The sequence below is a fragment of the Mus caroli genome, chromosome 8 (assembly GCF_900094665.2).
Source record: "Mus caroli chromosome 8, CAROLI_EIJ_v1.1, whole genome shotgun sequence".
Lineage (NCBI taxonomy): Eukaryota > Metazoa > Chordata > Mammalia > Rodentia > Muridae > Mus > Mus caroli.
Window position 1 is genome coordinate 25,349,926 of NC_034577.1, and position 21,476 is coordinate 25,371,401.

General features: G+C 43.7%; 1 protein-coding gene across 1 annotated transcript in view; it reads left to right on the top strand.

Annotated features, from left to right (window-relative positions):
• Positions 1-21,476, top strand: part of Fut10 (fucosyltransferase 10) — a 75,081-nt gene that overhangs the window by 47,659 nt on the left and 5,946 nt on the right. Inside the window, exon 4 of the mRNA XM_021170202.1 lies at positions 5,404-6,239. Coding sequence (XP_021025861.1) covers positions 5,404-6,239 — 836 coding nt within the window. The remainder of the gene's footprint in view (positions 1-5,403; positions 6,240-21,476) is intronic.

A 21,476-nucleotide genomic window follows, 5' to 3' on the forward strand; every position in this document is an offset into this window, starting at 1 on the left:
TCTCTCTCTCTCTCTCTCTCTCTCTCTCTCTCTCTCAAACCCTGTCTTGAAAACACACACACACACACACACACACACACACACACACACACACACACACACACACAAAAGTTCTGAACCAAATACTTGTTAAAAACAGAAAGACATTTCCTTTGCATTACTGCAGTAAAGGATAGATACTTTACTGTAAAACAGCTCAACTGTGAAAGGGGAAAGATAGCTGGGGTTTATAGTCAACAGGTGGGGATAGTGGAAAGGAAACTGTAGAGTCTATCAAGAGTATGGAGGCTCTTACTAAAGGCAGGCAGTGGTCTTAGACATCAAGTGTAGATTAGGATATCCAGGTAGGAGATTCTTGTTCACCTGATCAGGCAGGATTCTTCGAAACATCTGGACTCAGCAGGCTGAGGATAATAAGCTCTAGTCGTAGAGAGCTCTCTGAGGAGTTTGACGAAAGTTTGAGGAGGGAGACTTTGTTGGTATGACACTTGGGAGTGTAGATGAGGCTAGCCACATGTGTGTTCACAGGCTGCTCTTTCATGATACGGGACAGGTGCAGACGCAGGGGAAGTTCTTGCACCTCTGAGTATCTAAGCATTTTTAAGTGTAAACCGCACCTTCTTGCATCTGCTGTTTGCTTTGAAAGACCTTAATCCATTGCTATGGGCAGGGATGTAGAAAAGAAGCTAGGGAGAAACCTTAGAGGCAACAGGCTGAGCTGCTTCTGGAACTCTCTGGGCAGGGGGAGGAAGAAGATGGCTCTTCAACTGTGGCAGCCCAGGAGAATGAAAGGCGAGTTAGGTGCCTTCTCCAACACTAGAACACGAAATCTGCCAGAAGTGACTAAAGGAAGGAAGGTTACTTGGCTCACAGTCTAAGGCTACAGTGAGCACGGTGGTGACATCACAGTGGCAGGAACTGGAGACAGCTGCTCACAGTGCATCCACAGTTGGGGCAGAGAGGTGAAGACGGGTGCCCAGCTCTATCTTTCCTTCCTATTCTGCTTTGGACTCCACCCATGGAATGGTGCTCCCCACAGTCATCCCACCCCAGTTAACACAGCCTGGAGACTCCTCACAGATACCACTAGAGGCTGTGTTTGGTTGGTACCCCCTACATAGCTGGAAAACCCCATCTACCCTCCTTCCCCCAACCCTGCATGCATGGAGAAAACCCCAGGCTAACATGGCATAACTCCTCATCTCCAAGTTTCTGGAAACCCCCCAAGAGTGCTTGCCCAGGGTCAGTTTTTGACCATGTATGGACACAATCCCAGCTGCTAGCTGACACGTCATCACTCCTCACCTAAGATCTGTAAAATTCCCTTGCTTTAGCCTGGGCTTGTGACTTCACTGTCTCTTCCTGTAAGATTGCCGAATCCATCCAAAAGCTGCCTCCTAATAAACCTGCCTTTATCTACTTTTTATCTGGTCTAATCTGGCCTCTATCTGTGTCACAAAGGGAGAGAAAAAGCCTACCAGTTTGTCTGCCAACAGTATATCCACTTAGGACCTCAGAGACCCTAGGCTCTGTTCACTCCCTCCATTACTCTGATTTTTTGAATTTTTGTTGTGTTGTCCCATTTTGACCTGGATTAAGAATCTCCCATCTTATTGGATGGATCACAGGGCCCCCAATGGAGGAGCTAGAGAAAATACCCAAGGAGCTAAAGGGATCTGCAACCCTATAGGTGGAACAACATTATGAACTAACCAGTACCCCGGAGCTCTTGACTTTAGCTGCATATGTATCAAAAGATGGCCTAGTCGACCATCACTGAAGAGAGACTTGCAAACTTTATATGCCCCAGTACAGGGGAACGCCAGGGCCAAAAAGTGGGAGTGGGTGGGTAGGGGAGTGGGGGGAGGGTATGGGGGACTTTTGGGATAGCATTGGAAATGTAAAGGAGGAAAATACCTAATTTAAAAAAAAAAGGGAAATAAAACCCTAAACAATAAATTAAACTTGAGTAAAAACAAAACAAGACAAAACAATCTCCCATCTATGCCCAAGCCGTTAGCCGTGCACAGCCAGTAGGTAGGAGTTGCTTGCTCAAAACCTCTGTGACTAACCCAACAATTAATTGTTGACTTCTGTGCGTGTTCTTTTCTTTTTCTATTTTTTTTTTTAAACAGGATCTCATTATGTAATCCAGAATGACCCCAAACTCTCGGTCCTCCTCTTTCAGCCTCTCATGTGCTAGATAAAATTCGTTGACTTTCTGAACACTTGGAGTCCTCAGCCTCCCCTCACCCCTACAAATGCTGGGAGAATGAGTGTGGCCCATGCATGGCTTGGGTCTCATTTATTTTGATCAAATCCCTTTGGCCTCCAGTCCTAAGGCTTTGAACCACGTCTCCACTTGTTACAGCTGCTACCAGGCTAGGCTTGTTCAGAGCAGCATCAGCTTCATCATGGTGAACTGCCTTTCTTCCCAGATCTTCCTTCATTGCCCCCCCTGTTTCTTTTCTGTGTTGATAGTCATTAACCTCCGTGAACAATCCCCTCAGACGTTTTTTCTGGACCATATATGTTACATTTCAAGTGTGTGGGTGAGAATGCCTTTTGATGCTTAATATCAAATATAGCCAATGCTAAATAAACACATATAGGTCACTCTTGCTATTGATGGAGAACACAAGGTAGAGATGTCTTTCTTTTGGCAAAATCTCTGTGTTCAGTATGTGTCCCCCGACTTAATCGAATGCCCTCACATTTTAAAACTCTTGGTTTTGAGTCACTAGTGAGAAAAGGTGTTTGTACTACAGAGATCAAGAGCACCTGCTGAGTGTGTCATTGGAGTGACTTTGGGGGAGGTCACACATTGCAGAATTAGTGAACAGGAAAGAACTAGTGAGCAACATTGGTACAGTAATCACAAAGTGCAAACTTGGTTATAACTCAGGTTTCCCCATCAGGCTGCAGCATGTAGAGGATGGTGCACTTGATGCGGAGCAGGTCACCAGATTCTGGGTATTTCAGGGACCCTCTTGTGTATCCATCCCAGTAACATATGGTACCTGTTCCCAGAAATGCTTCATCATTCTCATCCCCCTCAGTCAGCCAGGAATGGGATATCTGCTTCCTCTACAAGTGTTGGCTCCTCCATCTTGGATATTATCTCTCAGTGAAGGTGGGGTTAAACTCCACATAGTTAGTGAGGACCGTGGACTGTTGGCTTGATGGTGCAGGGTGTCCCATAGGACTCTCATCCTGCCTGCCATGTGAGCTCATCGGTTGTGAGTAGGCAGCTTCAGTCTCATCTGACTTCTCATTGATGTACTGTTGACATCAAAGAGTTTGTATTTATTTGAGAGAATTTGCACCTACCTTAAGTAACTAATTTTTATGAGCCTACTAATGACTATGTTTCATAATGCTATAGTTATTTGGTACATTTTAATTCCCCAGAAGGTAGTAGAAGTTGGAGTATTGTTTTGTTTTGTTTTTCTTTGTGTGTGTGTGCGCGCGTGTGCACGCATATGTGTAGTTTTGGTTTTACTATTTCCTTACATTAATGTTTAAAAACCTCAAGCCAGTATTATCTTCAGGAGCACACAGAAATTCCATATTGTGATAAAGTCTTAATTTTTCTGCCTTAGTCATAGACATTAGTTTTTCCTAATTATTTCAGGAAATAACTGCTCACCACATCCATCACGTCTATCTGCATGCATATTGTCATATTTTAAAGGTTTTTCAATTAATTGCGAGGAAGCCAGAGTCACTCCTCATTACAAGCATGCTATGCCTCTTTATTTTTTGATGCACTTGCCAATTCATGCCTATCCCTGCAGTGGTCTGCAATATTGTACCATTATCAATGCTTTTGTCTTTAAAAGCCTCTGACGACCATTTTGACTAAGATTGATCAACTGTGCTCTGTTGAAATCAGTCATTTTGGATAAAAAAAAAATCTATCGCGCATACTTCTTAAGGCAACTCTTGCATGGTCCCAACTTAACCTGTTCAATCCATCTGCCAGCCCAGTTGCATTCTGCCATTTTGGCTTCCTTTGCCCTTTTCTTGTTAAGAAACTGTCTGTCTATCTTGATGTCTCCATCTCTCCTGCTGTCTTGTAGACAACTCTTTTGGAATGAAGAGACACTTACAGAAGGCAATAGAATAATGCTGCTTTTTATATCTGCCCAGGCACCCTACCCTCAGTACCTTTTTTTATAGAATAAAAAAAGACAATCCTACATAGAATGGAGAACAGAATAGTCACAGGAGCTAGAGGGAGGGAGGGACCAGAGAGGGAGAGAGAAGGGTGAGGAGAAAAAGGGAAGCAGGAACAGGTATTGGGAAAGGACAGGAGAGAAGTACAGAGAATCAGGAAATTGAATAGGAACTTGTAGAATAGAGGGATGGGGAACTATTGTAGCCACTAGAAAGTCCCAGATTCCAGGGAAGTAGGAGGCTCCCAGGAGTCAATGGGGATGACTTTAGCCGAAATACCTGACAAAGGGGAGATACAATCTGTAGAGACCACCTCCAGTAGATAGGCACAGCACCCAACTGAGGGATGGGGCCTCCCATGCATCTCAAATTTTTTAACCCAGAAACATTCCTGTCCAAAGGAAAGACATGGACAAAAAATGGAACAGAGACTGAAGGAAAGGCCATCCAGAGACAGCCCCACTTAGGGATCCATCCCATGTACAGACACCAACTCCCCTACACGATTGCTGATGCCAAGAAGTGTTTGCTGACAGGACCCTGAGAGCTGCAGAGTTTGCAGAGCTGAGAGGCTCTGCCAGCACCTGACCAATACATATGCAGATCCTCACAGCCAACCATCAGACTGAGCCGGGAGACCCTAATGGAAGAGCTAGGGGAATGACTGAAGGAGCTGAAGGAGATTGTAACCCCATAAGAAGAACAATACCAACTAACTGGACCACCAAGAGCTCTCAGGGACTAAACCACCAACCAAACAGTATACATGGATGGAGCCAGGACTGTAGATACATATATAGCAGAGGGTGGCCTTATCTGACATCAGTGGAAGGGGAGGAAGGCTTGATGCCCCAGTGCAGGGGTAGGCTAGAGGGATGAGGCAGGAGTAGGTGAATGAGTAGAAGAGCACCATCAGAGAGGCAAAGAGGAAGGGGTGAGGGGGGATGGGATGGGGGATTGGCAGAGGATTAACTGGGAAGGGGGCTATCATTTGAAATGTAAATGAATAAAATGATTAATAATAATAATGAAAGACAGTCGCTATATTTGATAATTCTTTTGTTGGTCAGTTTTGTGGTACAGGCTTCACAATCGCCTTCTTGGGATCTTTGGAGGGGCACTGACCCACGCACTTATTCATTGTATCAGACTCCTGTATATTATGATCTTACCCTGAGATACTATACCAAATATGGACATTCATATTTTATTTTTTCCTCCCAGGTACTGACTTTAACATAGACAGCTTACCTTTGCCTCGGAAAGTCCACCATGACTGGGCCCTTTTCCATGAAGAGTCCCCCAAAAACAATTATAAGCTCTTCCATAAACCAGTCATCACCTTATTCAACCATACGGCCACGTTCAGCAGGTATTCCGACTTGCCACTGACTACGCAGTACCTGGAAGGCGTGGACGTCCTGAAGTCACTCAGATACCTAGTTCCTTTACAGTCTAAGAACAACCTAAGACAAAAACTGGCCCCATTGGTATATGTTCAGTCGGACTGCGATCCACCATCAGACAGGGACAGCTATGTCCGGGAGCTGATGGCGTACATTGAAGTTGATTCCTATGGCGAGTGTTTACAGAACAGAGATCTTCCTCAGCAGCTGAAAAACCCCGCCTCCATGGATGCTGATGCTTTCTACAGAGTCATTGCCCAGTATAAGTTCATCCTGGCCTTTGAGAATGCGGTCTGTGATGATTATATCACAGAGAAGTTCTGGAGACCACTGAAACTGGGGGTCGTGCCTGTGTATTACGGATCCCCCACTATCTCCGACTGGCTTCCAAGTAACCGAAGCGCCATTCTGGTATCGGAATTCTCTCACCCCAGAGAGCTGGCGAGCTTCATTAGGAGACTGGATTATGACGATGGGTTGTATGAGACCTATGTAGAGTGGAAGCTAAAGGGCGAGATCTCTAACCAGCGGCTTCTGACAGCTCTCCGGGAACGGGAGTGGGGTGTGCAGGACATTAACCAGGACAACTACATTGACACGTTCGAGTGTATGGTGTGCCGCAGGGTGTGGGCAAACAGTAGGCTACAGGAGCAGGTGAGTGAATGAAAATCTGGTGGTTAGCATGGGCCGTCTCTCTGTGTGGTTCTGGTCTTCTTTCTGTGGCGGTTGCCTGCCACGGAGCTCTATTCCTAGCAGAGAAGTGGGCCACACAAGAAGATAGAAGGTCACTCTGCTCTTTGGGGATGCTGGCATGCTAACAGCTCAAGACCTCTGAAGCCCTTCAGTTTCCTTGTCTCTTCTGAAGGATGCTTTGGTACAGTGCTGGGCATTGGCACAGGGGCTGCAGAGAAAGGGAGAAGGTCCCTGCCACCCGCATGGGCAACCCTGTAACTTCTCCATCGATACTGTTGTTAAGGAGCCCATGATTTGTGCCACACCCCTTCACTCAAGCCCACAGTCTGCCATCAGCCTGCCATCAAACTCATATTGTACATAAAGTTAGCTACCTTTGTCTCCATTTTTGATCTTGTTCTTTCCAATATCTACTTGTGCTTACTAATATAATGTGATTATCCTAATTCTTAAGGCTTGGAGCAGAAGTATTTCAAAATTTGAAGGTGTCCAAAATGTAAATTTACAGAGACAGTTCGCCACTTCTCATTCCCAAATCCCAAACCTGAAATGCTATAAAATCACAAAGTTTTGAATGTCGCTTTGTTGCCCAAAATGTCTCAGACTTTGGGGCACTTTGGATTTCAGATATTCAGTTCTCATGTGAGGGATGCTCCGCTTGTAAGTGTTTTCAGGACTCAAATGAGAGATGCTCAACCTGCGTTAAGAATTCAAATAACAATGAGGCTCATGTCATAGGGCAAACACCCCAGGACCACTTGACAAAATCCGAGTATGAATTTGAGAGCATTTATTAAGCCCACCGGTCCATGACTGCCCGGAGAGAAATAGTTCTCACAGAGCATCCCCCACTACTTTCTGCAGAGAGCTTTTAAAGGCAGAAACCATATCCAGGCAGTCAGTTGCAAGTGGCAGGAGAGCAAGCGAGCAGTTTAACAGAAGTAAAACCTCGCAGTTAGCTGTGGCATCTTGACCTCCAGTTCAATTTTAAAGGGACTTTCCCAGAGGAAGGGATTTAAACAGCGAGTCAGCTCTGAGTCAGCTTGTAGATGGCTGCAGCAGAGACGGAGAAGCGGTCACATAAGCCTGAAGAACCTTCCTTTCCTTAAAGTATTATAAAATGGCTTATGACGGCTTCAGAATTTTAGATTCCTTTGGATACATGCTTGCATAGCAAATAGCCCCGCTCTCTGCATGACTGAATCTATTAGGATGGTATCTATTGAAGGAAATGGAAAGGCTAGATTTAGTTTCTTACAAAATTAAGAGGGCTCCGCACATAGTATTTTCTGCCACCTATCATCATCTTTCCTGCCCAAATAAATACATCTTACCTGAATTCCACAAAGGCAAATAGTTTCTTTAAATGTTTGTTTTAGCTACCACATAAGCAGTATAGAATTATTTTTATGTATTATGTGGGTTCTGTGTGTGATTTTTGTATTATATATATATATAAACATACATACATACATGTATATATATACATACATATGTATGTTTATACATATATGTGCTAGGTAGATATATGTTTAGGCAAATTTAAAATATTTGAAGAATCACTTTCTTCTTCTTCCTTTTCTTTTCCCCGAGACAGGGTTTCTCTGTATAGCCCTGGCTGTCCTGGAACTCACTTTGTATCACTTTCTTAATTTTAACAATTATGAAAATTTAGAATCTTACCTTTTTTTTTAAAACTAAGTTTCAAGTCATAAAATTATTTGCTTTATTCTGAGGATCTTGGTCAGCAACAAGAACACCAACTATTACATCATTCTCAGAGATTGTCTCCTGTGGGGCATTGGGCTATACACAGACAGTCTGGTCTCCAGTTGAGCTGAGGTTGTGAACCCCAGTGAAACCCAGTGGTGGTGATTCCCACCTACAAGGGACAAAAGGTGTTCCCTCATGTCTCCTGGACCCCTGGCTCCTGTCGAAGTTACTGCCCCACAGCTCCCACAGGAGAAGCGTAGCTTTTAGTCAGGAAGACAATGTCCCAAGCTTCTGACCTTCAGGCTAAACTTCTCCCAGTTACCTAGCAATGGCAAGATAACAGCCCCACCATATGAGGGGCTGTTTGGCCCCTCCTCGCTCTCTTAAGCTTTTACTTTTCTTTCTCTCTCTGCTTGCTCTCTTACTCCCCTTACTCTCTTCGCCTTTCTCTCTTCGCTCTTACTCTCCAGCCTTTCCTCTCTCTCTTTCCCCCTTCTCTCCTCTTGGCCATAGCCAGTCTTTCTCTCTTTTCTACCTTTTCTCTTTCCCCTTGCCTTTCTACAATAAAGCTCTAAAACCAAAGACTGTCTCTGTTCATCAAGGCTCGCTGTGCTTAAACAATGGGATAGGCTTTCTCCTAACAAGCTGAGCCTAATCTCCCATCAGAAGGCCTTCCTGTGCTCTTGCCACAGACTTAAGGACTCTCGCCTGGGTGGGAACCTCTCTCCCTCTGCCCTCAACAGAGGGTATCGCCCCGGGGCCCCTGGTATCAAGGGCTGCCCCTTGTCCACCCCCCACCGTGTGAGGTCAGTGGCTTTCACACAGCCAGATGCCCACCCGGGCAGAGTGGAAAGTATCCAGCAGTCCTCCTGCATCTGCCTGCCCAGAGCACAGGAGGAACTCTGTCCAGAGCACAGGAGGAACTCTGGCCGGCTGTGGGCTTCCTCCCTCCCTTCCTTCCCCAACACCCCACATCCCAATTTCTTTCTAATGACTTCCTTTATGATGCAATTTATAGGGCCACTTTACAGAAAAAAAAGCTAGGTACAGTGCGCACGCACACACACACATACACATGTACACACACACACATGCACACGCACACATACACACACATGCACACACACACACACTTCAGAAACATATGGGAGCCCAGACTACACTAATTGTCCATGTTATGACAATTATTTATGCTTAGGTTAGTCACAGAAAATGGAAAGAATTATGAAAATCCTGACTGTTCCTCTGAGCCACAGGCACCATATTAGCAAGATCATTGGGAGCTGGATATGAGATATAATAGTATTATTAAAAAGCATTTATTTAAAAATATTTTTGTTAATTTTTGAGAAAAAAATGTCTCTTTTAGTAATTAACTAATTTATTTACTTTACATCCCGATTGCAGCTTCCTCTCCCTCCTCTCTTTCCAGTCCCTCCCTCTAGCCTCCTATCATTCCCTTCCCTCTCCCTTTCTCTTCAGAGAAGGGGAGGCCTCCAGTGAATATCAACCCTCCTTGGCATATCGGTTTGCAGTAGCACTAAGTGCATCTTCTTCTACTGAGCCCAGACAAGGCAGCCAGTTTAGGGAAAGTGATACAAAGGCAGGCAGCAGAGTCATGGGAAGCCCCTGCTCCTACTATTAGGAGTCCCACATGAAGACCATGCTGCACATCTGTTACATATGTGTAGGGGGCCTAGGTCCATCCCATGCATGCTCTCTGGTTGGTGGTTCAGTCTCTGTGAGCTCTCAGGGGCTGAGGTTAGTTGATTCTGTAGGTTTTTTTTGTGGTATCCTTGACCTCTCTGGCTCCGTTAATCCTCCCCTTCTTCCACAAGATTCCCAAGCTCTGCCTGTTTGGCTGTGGCATATGTTTTGATCAGCTGCGGGCTGAAACCTATTGGATGGTAGTTTTGCTAGCCTCCTGTCTGCAAGTGTAGCAGACTACCATTAACAGTGTCAGGTTTGGCTTTCTCTCATGGCATGGGTCTCAAGTTGGGCCAGTCATTGGTTGGCCATTCCCTCAATTTCCACTCCATCTTGATTTTTGCACATAGTGTAGGCAGAACAAATTTTGGGTTGAAGGTTTTGTGGGTGGATTGGTATCCCCATCCCTCCATTGGAAGTCTTTCCTGGTTACAGGAGGTGGCTGTTTCAGGTTCCATATTACCCATTGCCAGTAGTCTTAGTGCGGTCAACCTTGTAGATTCCTGAGAGTTTTCATTGTCCTAGGTTTCTAGCTCATCCCAGGGATTTTCCCACCTCACTGATTCTAGTTCTTTCTCCTTCTATCCTCCCTACTCTTGAACCTTCCTGTTTCCTCACCACCCCCTCTCCTACCCTGTTCCCTTTCTCTATCCATCCTCCGATGTTTATTTTATTTCCTCTTCTCAGTGAGATTCACACATCCTTCCTTGGTCCTTCCTTATTAGTTAGCTTCTTTGGATCTATGGATTGTAGCATGGTCATCCTGTCTGTTACGACTAATATCCTCTTATAAGTGAGTACATACCATGTTTGTCTTTCTGGGTCTGGATTACCTCATGCAAGATGATATTTTCTAGTTCTACCCATTTGCCAGCAAATTTCATGATGTTATTGTTTTGAATAGCTAAACAATGTTCTGTTGTGTAAATGTACCACGTTTTCTTTATCTGTTCTTTGAGGGGCATCTAGGCAATTTCTACTTAATCTATAGATTCAACACAATTGCCATCAAAATTCCAGCACAATTCTTTCCATACCTTAAAAGAACAATACTCAATTTCATATGGAAAAACAAAAGTCAAGGTTAGCTAAAACAATCCTGTACAATAAAAGAATTTCTGGTGGTATCACCATCCCTGATTGCAAGCTGTACTATAGAGCAATAATAATAAAAACCTCATGGCATAAAAGCAGACAGGGTTGATCAATGCACTTGAATCAAAGACCCAACAATAATCCCATACACCTACAGACACTTGATTTTTGACAAAGAAGCCAAATACAATGGAAAGAAGAAAGCATCTTCAGCAAATTGTATTGGTCTGACTGGATGTCTGCATGAAGAAGAATGCAAATAGATTCATATCTATCACCCTTCCTAAAACTCAAGTCCAAGTGGATCAAAGACCTCAACATAAAATCAGAAACTCTAAGTCTGACAGAAGAGAAAGTAGGGGAATAATCTTGAATGCATTGGTATTGGAGAAGACTTGCCAAACAGAACACCAATGGCTTAGGCTCTAAGATGAACAATAAATAATAAATAATAAATGGGACCTCATGGAACTTGAGAGCTTCATTGAGGCAAAAGACACCATCAATAGGACAAAACAGCAGCCTAGACAATAGGAAAAGATATTCACTAACTCTACTTGCAACAACTGTGGGCTGATATCCAAAATATATAAAGAACTCAAGAAATTAGACATTAACAAACCAAATAACCCAATTTAAAAATGGGCTACAAATCTAAACAGAGAATTCTTTTTTTTTTCTTTTTTTGAGACAGGGTTTCTCTGTGTAGCCCTGGCTGTCCTGGAACTCACTCTGTAGACCAGGCTGGCCTCAAACTCAGAAATCTGCCTACCTCTGCCTCCCAAGTGCTGGGATTAAAGGCGTGCACCACCACTGCTCAGCAGAGAATTCTTGATAGAGGGATCTCTAATAGCTAGGAAACACGTAACGGAATGTTTAACATCCTTAGTCACCAGGGAAATGCAAATCAAAAGACTCTGAGATTTCATCTTATACTTTTCATAATGGCTAATATCAAAACCTCAAGTGACAGCTCATGCTGACAAGGATGTAGAGCACGGAGAACACTCCTCCATTGCCCATCTGAGTGCAAACTTGTACAACCACTTTGGAAACCAATCTGGCAACTTGTCAGAAAATTGGAACTAGTGCCTCAAGATCCAGCTACACCACTCCTGGGCATATACTCAAAAGACACCTACTATACCATCAGGATACTTGCTCAACTATGTTTATAGCAGCTTTCTTGAGTATTTCATCAAAGTATTCTGATTATATTCACCCCACTCCTTCCCTTACCACTTCTTAGATCCACCCCCTTCCCCACTATCCCTTCAACTTCACATCATCTTTTTTTTTTTTTAAATTCATTGAGTCCAATTTTTGCTGCCCATATAATCATGAGTATAGGGTTATCAAGCTGAGCATGTTCAACCTACTCAAAAGTACATCTTTAAAGAAAGTTGACTTACTCCCTCCCCAAGAAGCCATCAGTTGTCTATAGAATCTTAGGGCTGGGGACTCATGAACCCACATTAAAAGCTCATCATGGCAATGTACATATCTATACCTCCATTAGTGTAGAAGGGGAAGTTAAGACATTTGCTGAGGCTTGCTGACTTCTAGCCTGGGGCCACATTCAGTGTGAGACCCTGTCTCAAGGGAATAAAACAGAGTATGATAGACAGGATACTGTTCATCTCTTCCTCTGCCCTCCACATCCATGTGCATGGACCCATACTACAATCTCCTGGTGTGGTACACTCCATTTGTATGGGGACAACACAGACACACAGACACACAGACACACACACACACACACACACGCACATACAGAGAGAGAGAGAGAGAGAGAGAGAGAGAGAGAGAGAGAGAGAGAGAGAGAGAGGGGGAGAGAGATATGCCCATGTAACACTGAGATTTCTGGATCCTTGATCTTGTACTACAAGACTCTAGGATTATGGGAAACACCTAGTTTATAGTATTTTGCTACAGCAGCCTGAGTACACAAAGATACAAGGCAGGCTATTAAACAAGGGCCATGTACAAGAAAAACAGTACAACTAATGCATGAACTGAATAAAATTGAAGTCTACAAAGTTGATAAAATTATTTTTTCTATATTCTAGCAGTAAATGACTAGAAAAATAAATTGCTCAAAAATGCTGTTATAGTGCTGCCATACACTATGAACTGGTTAGAGTTGCACTACCAGTTACAAAGTAACACACACCAGAAGTGAAAAATACTGTTCGGAGAAACCGAAGACGAGCTAAATCAATGGTCGGATAAATCATGCCAAGCATTTGGTCAATATCTTCAGTTCTAAGATTGATAGGGATTTAACATAATCTCCATAGAAAGCCTATCAAATATTTCTGTAGCAACTTACAAACGAATATAAAAAGTGTCTACATCTAAACTGACATGAAATTTGCAGGTAAATCGATTGGGCCAGAAACGATCGTTCCTAGTGAGATAACCCAGACTCAGAGGGACCAACGCGGCATGTTTTCTCAACATTTGTGGATGTTAGTGTTGCGTCTTTATATAAGGAGTATCCATAGAGGCCAGAAACTGGTAAGGGCATTTGGGGGTGGGGTCAAAGGAAGAGATTTTAGAAATCAGGTAACATGAAGGGAAGTGGGAAATAATGAAGCAAGAAGGATTAAGTGGGCTAGGTAGGAGAGAAGAGGGATTATGGGGCAAGAGAATTGATACTATAGACCTTTGAGGAAGTCATCTAGAAATCCACCACTATAGAAGATGACAATGCCAGGAATGAGTTACCTCCAATATTGGAGTTGTGGGTCCCATGAATTCCCTCATACAATGTTCTAGGTTATTGTCATTGTTCTTGATTATTCTCCAGAACCTGGGTAAGACTCTTGCTGAAGGCATCATATACGGAAGCCATAGAACATGGAGAAATCAATGGTAGTGACCTGGAGCCTTCCCTTGTATTGGCATGTGCTGTACGTGCTATGTGAGGAGAAAAGTAGTCATCAGCCAGCCAGTGGTGCATTATGTGGGTTTCAAAAACGACTGGGCTGGCAAGGTGTGCCCACTGGTGCAACAGTGGTGTGAATGCTCTGGACGTAGCCAACCACTTTCTGGTGATATTTAACATAACACAACACTCATACCTGATACAGTTATAAGAGCCAAAAGCCTGTGATATGGCTAGATAGACCCCAGGCTCCAGGGGAGAGCTTACTGTGAGGTTGCTAAATGGCATGGTAGTAAACCAAGTTCTGATGATTTATCATTATTCCCACAGATGAGTGCATCTCTCAGCCCTGTCAGAGAAGCTTCTTTTCGTGGTTTATGGCAATGAACACAGAGATCCAAAACTGCTCAGAGTATGGAGAATGAGAGCCTGTTCTCAGTTCCAAAGGGAAGGTGTCTATCACACTTCTCCAAGGTTCAGGGATCATTGTAGAACCGAAAGATAGTAAAGAATCAGAGGCAGGGGTTAGGGTTGGGGTTGGGGTTAGGGTTAAGGTTCTGGTTAGGGTTAGGATTGAAATACTGTTCTCTGGGCACAGTAAGGCAGCTGCACATATGAAATCACAGAGATTGTGGCAGCACACACAAGATTTATGCAAAATCAAGGCAGACACGGTTCAGCATGGAGGAGGGTATCGGTCAGGAAGTCCCACCTCAAGCTGAAGATCTGTTGTTGTTGGGAGAGGAAGAGCCAGTTTTCTTTTAGGGTGTGACCCCTGGTAGATAGGGCCATACTCCAGCGGATGGCCCTGCACCTAAGAGTATATGAGTAGCACATACTAGACTAGATGGGCTGTTTAAAGAATAAAAGAAGTTATGAAGTATGGGAATGGTAGGGAGGAGCAGATCTGAAAGAAGTTAGGAAAGGACTGGGGGGGGGGGGAATATGATCAAAATACACTGCATTCAAATCTCAAACGAATTAATTGAGACTTAAGAGTTTATATACATTTTGACAAATATTTTTAAAAAATATGTGCTGGAAAAAGACTGCTTTTTTTTTCTTTTTTCTTTTTTTTTTTTTTTTTAGTAAATTTTGCTAGCAAACTGAATATCTACCTGCAGAATGAAGTTACAGTGTATCCCATAGTAGATCCCTCTGCCCACACATCTTCACTTGCGCATGTTCATTGCAGTGAATAGTCAATCTGAGATCTCTGGCTTCTGTGACACCATCAGTATTATATCCTCACCAGGATTCCTTCAGGTGATCCTGCTGCTGCCCTGTGTCATGGAGATCCTAGAGCCCTGGCTCAGTGGGATCTCACAGGTCCCGACAGATCACAGACGATAGAGATTTTGGGGTGGGCCAACTCAGAATCCTGGATCTGGGCCTGGATGGCAGCTGAGCTGGCTGAACAGGATACATACATACATACACACACACATACATATACACACACACACATATATATACATACACATATACACATAAAACATATATGTATGTATGTCAGTGTATATATGTATGTAATACATACAATAAAACTGGAAAAAAAAAGCCATGAACTTGAAGACCAGGGAGGGGTGTATCAGAGGGCTTGGAGGGATGAAAGATAAGGGAAGAATGCAATTATAATTGCAAAACGTCCTATTATGTATTTACTATAATTTAAATGCAACATTATGGATCCTATGTACAGTTAAAAAACACACAGTCTAGCCTCTCACCAGTGCTTTCTAAGTAGATATCATAAGGGGACTGACTTCTGTTGCAGGGATCACAATCATGGGGTTAAAAACCCATCCTTGCTCTTCCAGTTCCCAAAGCTCTCAGACCACCCTGCTCAATATTACGCCAAGGACGCTTTGACATCTCTATTTACAGGAGGTTGTCATCACGTCCAGGGTTCAAGGACACATTCAACCTGCCACAAGAAACAGCTTCGGTTATTCTTGTTAAAGCATTGGGTTTCATGAGTGTGTCCCTCCAGGTCTGTGAAAGCTGTTCTATGTCCCCCTCACCTCAGCCCACACACCTCACAATGGGTTCCGTATGCTTCCCCAGTTCTTGCCAGCACAGCCTGGTCAGGGCTGCTAGAGTACTCTTGTGGTCCCAGCAGGCTGTCACTTCTCAGAGCTGGTGATGGGTAGGTGCTACCCTTATTAATGTTCAAGGCTCCGCAGCAGTGGAGAGAGCGTTTCCTCTTAGGTAAAGAGTGCCACTTAGCCTGGTCTCCACAGAAAGCAGAAAGGAAAGCAGACTCTTAAGGATTATGGCTTTATTAGGAAGCCCAATCCCAGAGACGAGAGGAAGAGGCACACAATCCCAGAGAGGAAGGAAGTGGGGAAGATAGGAAGACGTAACAGGGCTTTTCTGAGATTCACTGCCGATATCTTATTTTATCCAGTGAGACACATACCCTGTCTCAGGACCATTTCTTCAGAAAAGGAAGAAGATAATATCTATCTTCCTCTGGTTAAAGGAAGAGTGCCCCACAGAGCCCACCTCCTGCCCTGTCTTGGGTTGGGATGATACGGTTATGAGGCAGTCCATGACTTCAGAAGTTACCTTTGCGGGTAAGAAGGGATATCACGCAGAGGGAGATGAGGTATGCATTTGGTCCCAGCCCTGCTCCATCACAACAAGCAAGAGCTGGACTCTTGGGGTACATGTAATGTAGGTCAGTCATATTACTGTGACAAACTCCTAGTGCAGACAATGTAGGGCAAAGGCTGTTTTACCTCATGGTTTCAGAAGTTTCAGTCCACAGTCCTTGAACTTGTCTTTCCTTTTCTCTTCTCTTCTCTTCTCTTCTCTTCTCTTCTCTTCTCTTCTCTTCTCTTCTCTTCTCTTCTCTTCTCTTCTCTTCTCTTCTTTCTTTCTTTCTTTCTTTCTTTCTTTCTTTCTTTCTTTCTTTCTTTCTTTCTTTCTTTCTTTAATATTAACAGGAGACCACCATGGATGGCATCAGCTATGTGGCCAGTTATTTACCTCAGGACAGAATGGAAGTGGGAGATAAAGACAGAGGTGTAGGGAGGAGAGGGAGAGGAGCAGCTCCGTGACCTCTTCACCCAGTTACATCCTGTATCCTAAAGTTCCAGAACCTTCTAGGACAGTGCCAGCAGCTGCATGCCAAGTGTTTAATACATAAGCCTTTTGGGGACATACTTTGTATTTAAATCACAGTGAGCTATGTGCTGGCATACAGTGCTCATACCCTCATCTAAGCCTACTCCCCCTTAACCCTGCGAATCTAAGATCTTTCTGTTAGGCCAGTGAGGCAACTCAGTAATTAATGGTGCCTGATGCCAAGGCTGACACCTTGAGTTTGATCCCCAGAGTACACATGATGGAGGGAGAGACCTGACTTTCAAGGTGGTTCTCTAACTTCTGCATGCACATCCCTCCCTGTCCTGCCTGACAAGTAAATAAAGTGTGAAGTAACTCATTAGTAAGAAAGTCAAGTCCCACTCCTCAAAATCTTTTTTTCTAAAAATTTTATTTATTTATTTATTTTAAAAGATTTATTTACTATATATGAATACACTGTAGCTGTCTTCAGACACACCAGAAGAGGGTATCTGATCTCATTACAGATGGTTGTGAGCCACCATGTGGTTGCTGGGAATTGAACTCAGGACCTCTGGAAGAGCAGTCAGTGCTCTTAGCTGCTAGGCCATCTTTCCAACCCCAATCCTCAAATTCTTTGAAAGTGGATTTTCCCCCCATGAGTGGTGAGCACCATTTTTCTGCATGCAGAATCGTGGCACGGGGACTCAAGCTGCTTCTTACTCAAACAACAAGTCGTTTTAGCTTGGCCGTTATCCCAATCGGTACGGCCACACCCAGGGATTCCATCTGTCACCAAGCTCCTAAGTATCTTGGTGTACTTGATGCTTATTGGAATTGGGTTTTCTCTGGTCAGCTGAATCGTTGGCCACCCATCTACTAACTTCACAATTTGCAAATCTAGGTTACTGTTTTCATCATCATTTTAATTTTTCTTTATGAATCTATACCACAACACAAGATGTATTATTTTCATCTTGTGGGGGAATTCAGGAGAGGATGGAATTAAAATGTGTGTCCAGCTAATACTGATTTACTTGGACATCTACATTTTATTTACTGAAAAAAACATGCTGTAAAATTGTTTTATTAAGGCAGTTCCCTCCATCCTGGACTGACTGACTTAGAAAACTGCCATCAATAAAAGACATTGTCTTTGTCATAATGCTTGCAGTTTTAACAGACAGCATTGAATAATTATGGAAATAAACTTTGATGGGCTCTGAGAAGGAAAAAAAGTCTCTGATGGGAAACATGAATATTTACAGTACAGATTCTACTAGAATCTTCCAAAGGGCCATCCTCAGTATTGGAGAAACTTTTTAGTGTAACTACCACAGCACTCAGGATACCAGCTGTGAACAGTGGTGCCATTAACCACCAAGAGGGAGCACAGTCTAGTGACAAAAAGATAGAAATAAAGGGAGTTGGAGTCACATTTCAGAATTCTCTGGCAAGATAAAGCTGTTGGCACTAAATCAATACATTCATCATGACTGTGTTATCAACTGGACAACTTGCTAGGGGACAGTTAATTGCTTTATTCTTTTCTTTTTTGAATGTGTTTGCGTGTGTGTATGTGTGTGTGTGTGCATTTTGTGTGTGAATTGTGGGCCACAGAGGAGCAGTGGAGGTCAGATGACAACCTCAGGTTGGTCCTCACCTTCTACCGTATTTGAAACAGGACGTCTTGTTTGGTGGTACCACTGTACACATCACACTAACTGCTCATGACCTTCTGGAGCATCCTACCTTGGCTTCCTGTCTCACCTCAGCTGCACTGTCGTCACAGAATATATGCTACCATGTCCCCAGCTTTCCATGGCTTCAGGTCTTAATGACATGTGTTTTTGCTCACTGAACCCTCTCCCCAGTGTTTAGCGCTTATTCTTGTATGAACAAACTTGTATCTAACACCTACTGCATGCACGGACTACAGATGCTAGCTGTTAAGAGTTATCCAATGACATCCCACATAGAAACCATGCATGTCCTTGTTTGGTTTTTCTGCCCTTAACCTCTTGAAGTTGTGGATTTGAAACCACAGATGAGATGCATGAGCTGGTGAGATGGCTCAGCAGGCACATGTGCTTGTCGTCAAGCCTGGCGACCTGAGTTAGAGTCCCTAACAGCTGTGTGGAGGAAGAAGGCGTGGAACTTCTAAAAGCTGTCTTCTGACACCCACATGTGTACTGTGGAATGCCCTGCCCACCCCCATAAACAAATAAATGTTAACAAAAAAATCCATTAAAATACTAGCTTAGGCATCACCAGATTCACATCCATTCAGCTTCTGAGACTTAGCATTTTGATTAGACCCTCTTGTTTTTCAATAAAGTTGCCAAGCACACCTTTCTTCCCTACATCATCCACTGCGTATTTTTATCATGTTATGGCTATTGATGAGACTGATGTGTGAGCCATTTCTGATTCTGGTTCGATTCATTTCTTTCTCTTGACAATGCTTGCTTAGCTTTTGGTTTACTCTTTATGCCCCCGTGGTCCTTGACTGATTGCTGTGCCCCAGGTAACAGAAGGACAGACTTAGAGGTAGTCTAAGCGTCCTGTTTAAAAGTGACCGTGCGTCTGTCACTGCTGGCTCTAGTCAGTCTGGTTAGGAGTGAAGCTGGATTTTGATTTTGCGTTTCTCCCTCCTCCCCAGAGTGGGGCAGGTTCCCCTCTGGGCTTTGTCTCCATCAGAAAGGTGTTCTGCTATTGAGCTGTTTCCCTAGACCCTTGTTGCTTGCTTTGAATTCTCCATAGGTTGTAACGGTTTTCCTCCTGTTGTGTGGTACGCTTCTGTTGTGGATTAGGATGTGGTAGGCTCATGGTGGGACGTGCTAGGTTCTTTGTCTTGGATTCCTTGCACTCAGGCTCTGATGGTCTGCATCTAGAGGTAAAGCTGTGTAGATTTTCCTGATTCTGCTTCCTATCATAGTCAGACTATACTTTATATTTCTGCCTGGTTTGGGCATGAAAATTCAGTGTCCCTCACCAATGGCAGGTGACGTTTAATAATGTAGTAGCCTGCTAGTCATAAAATTGTTTCTAGATTTCCCCCCAACTATTACAAAGATGATTTTTTTTCTTGCATGGAAGTAGATCCAGGGGCAGAAGGATTTACTTCTGATTCCTTAGTGGCTCAAGATAGTTTTCATGATGAGAAAAGAATCTGGGTTCTTGAATGCCCACCACCCTTATACTGTTCCTTACACTGTACCCTTGGTATTTTCTGTTCTACCTTTATGTTCCTTCTAGGGTATTTAATGGAAGCCCGTAGAGGAGAACATTTGAACTTCATTTGAACCTGGGCCTCTCAACTGTTCGACACTGATAAAGTAGATGATTCTTGACCTGTAGGAATCTGTGGAACATTTGACGGATCCCTTGTTACTTCTTTGTGTGGCCACTACCTCTTTCCTGCCTAATGCTCAGAGTTTCAGTTCATGCTTCCATCTTTCCTGGGAGGGAAGTCTCATTCCTTGCAGTTTAGTTCCCTAACAGACTGTGGAAGAGTTAAGAGTCTTCGGGCTCTCAGAGTCTTACCTTTCTGTTGGCCTAGGAACCCCATTCTCTTTGGAAGCAGAATCTTTTAAAACCACACTTTAGAAACAGCTGGTGTCTCTACTCAAGTCTGCAACTGGAAGGAGATGCAGAAACTAAGTTATTTCTAAAAATTCCATAGCTGTTTCATCAAACACACTTCAGATCAGGTTGTGAAATATTTTCTGGTAGAACCTTAGATTGAAGACAGTGCATTTCATATGTTTCTTTTCTCTGTAGTGTCACCTTCAGATGAAATTTAACACTACATACACTATTCGGTGGCCCCTTCTCTTGAGTGGTAGAAAAAATTCTCTCATTACTGACAGCCTCATATAAACATCTGTGCAAGGCCATGGTTGAGGAGGATCCGCAAAGTTATGTGGCCAGTACAGTTACTAGCTGGCTGATGATTCTAGTTGTACAGGTTGTCTCTAGCGTGTTTCCAGTGTGGGTGATTTCATTAGTTTTTAAGACAGCTTAGTTTAGTCTTCATCAGTTTCGACAGTTGTGTGATGTTTTGCATGTATCCTGTGATTCCCTGTTGTGGTCCATTCTTAGCTACATGCTGCTGGTTCTTCCACTGCTGAGAACCAGTGTCTGTGGTTATCACCTTGGCATCCCTTTAAAAGCATCTACTACCTTCTGCCCCAGCTGTACCACAATACATGCCTGACCAAAGAGACCCTAGGTATACCCCAACATAATGCCTGGCAAGAGCTACTTCAAGTGTACCCCAACATAGTACCTGGTCAAAGCAATGCCAAGTGTACCCCAACACAGTGCCTGGTCCAAGCAACTCTTAAGTGTACCCCAACACAGTGCCTGGTCAAAGCAATCCCAAGTGTACCCCAACATGGTACCTGGTCCAAGCAACCCCAAGTGTACTCCAACACAGTGCCTGGTCCAAACAACCCCAAGTGTTCTTCAGCATAATAGCTGGGAAACCAATTTTGAATCTAGGTCTTTTGAACTTTGTATTGCTATTGCATCTCCTAGATAAGTCTGAGCATTTCTTCATGGTCTGGAATTTGGTTCTCAAGTGTTCAGAAATGTCTTGGTAAAGAACTCAAGTTGTAGCCAGGCGGTGGTGGCGCACACCTTTAATCCCAGCACTTGGGAGGCAGAGGCAGGCAGATTTCTGAGTTCGAGGCCAGCCTGGTCTACAAAGTGAGTTC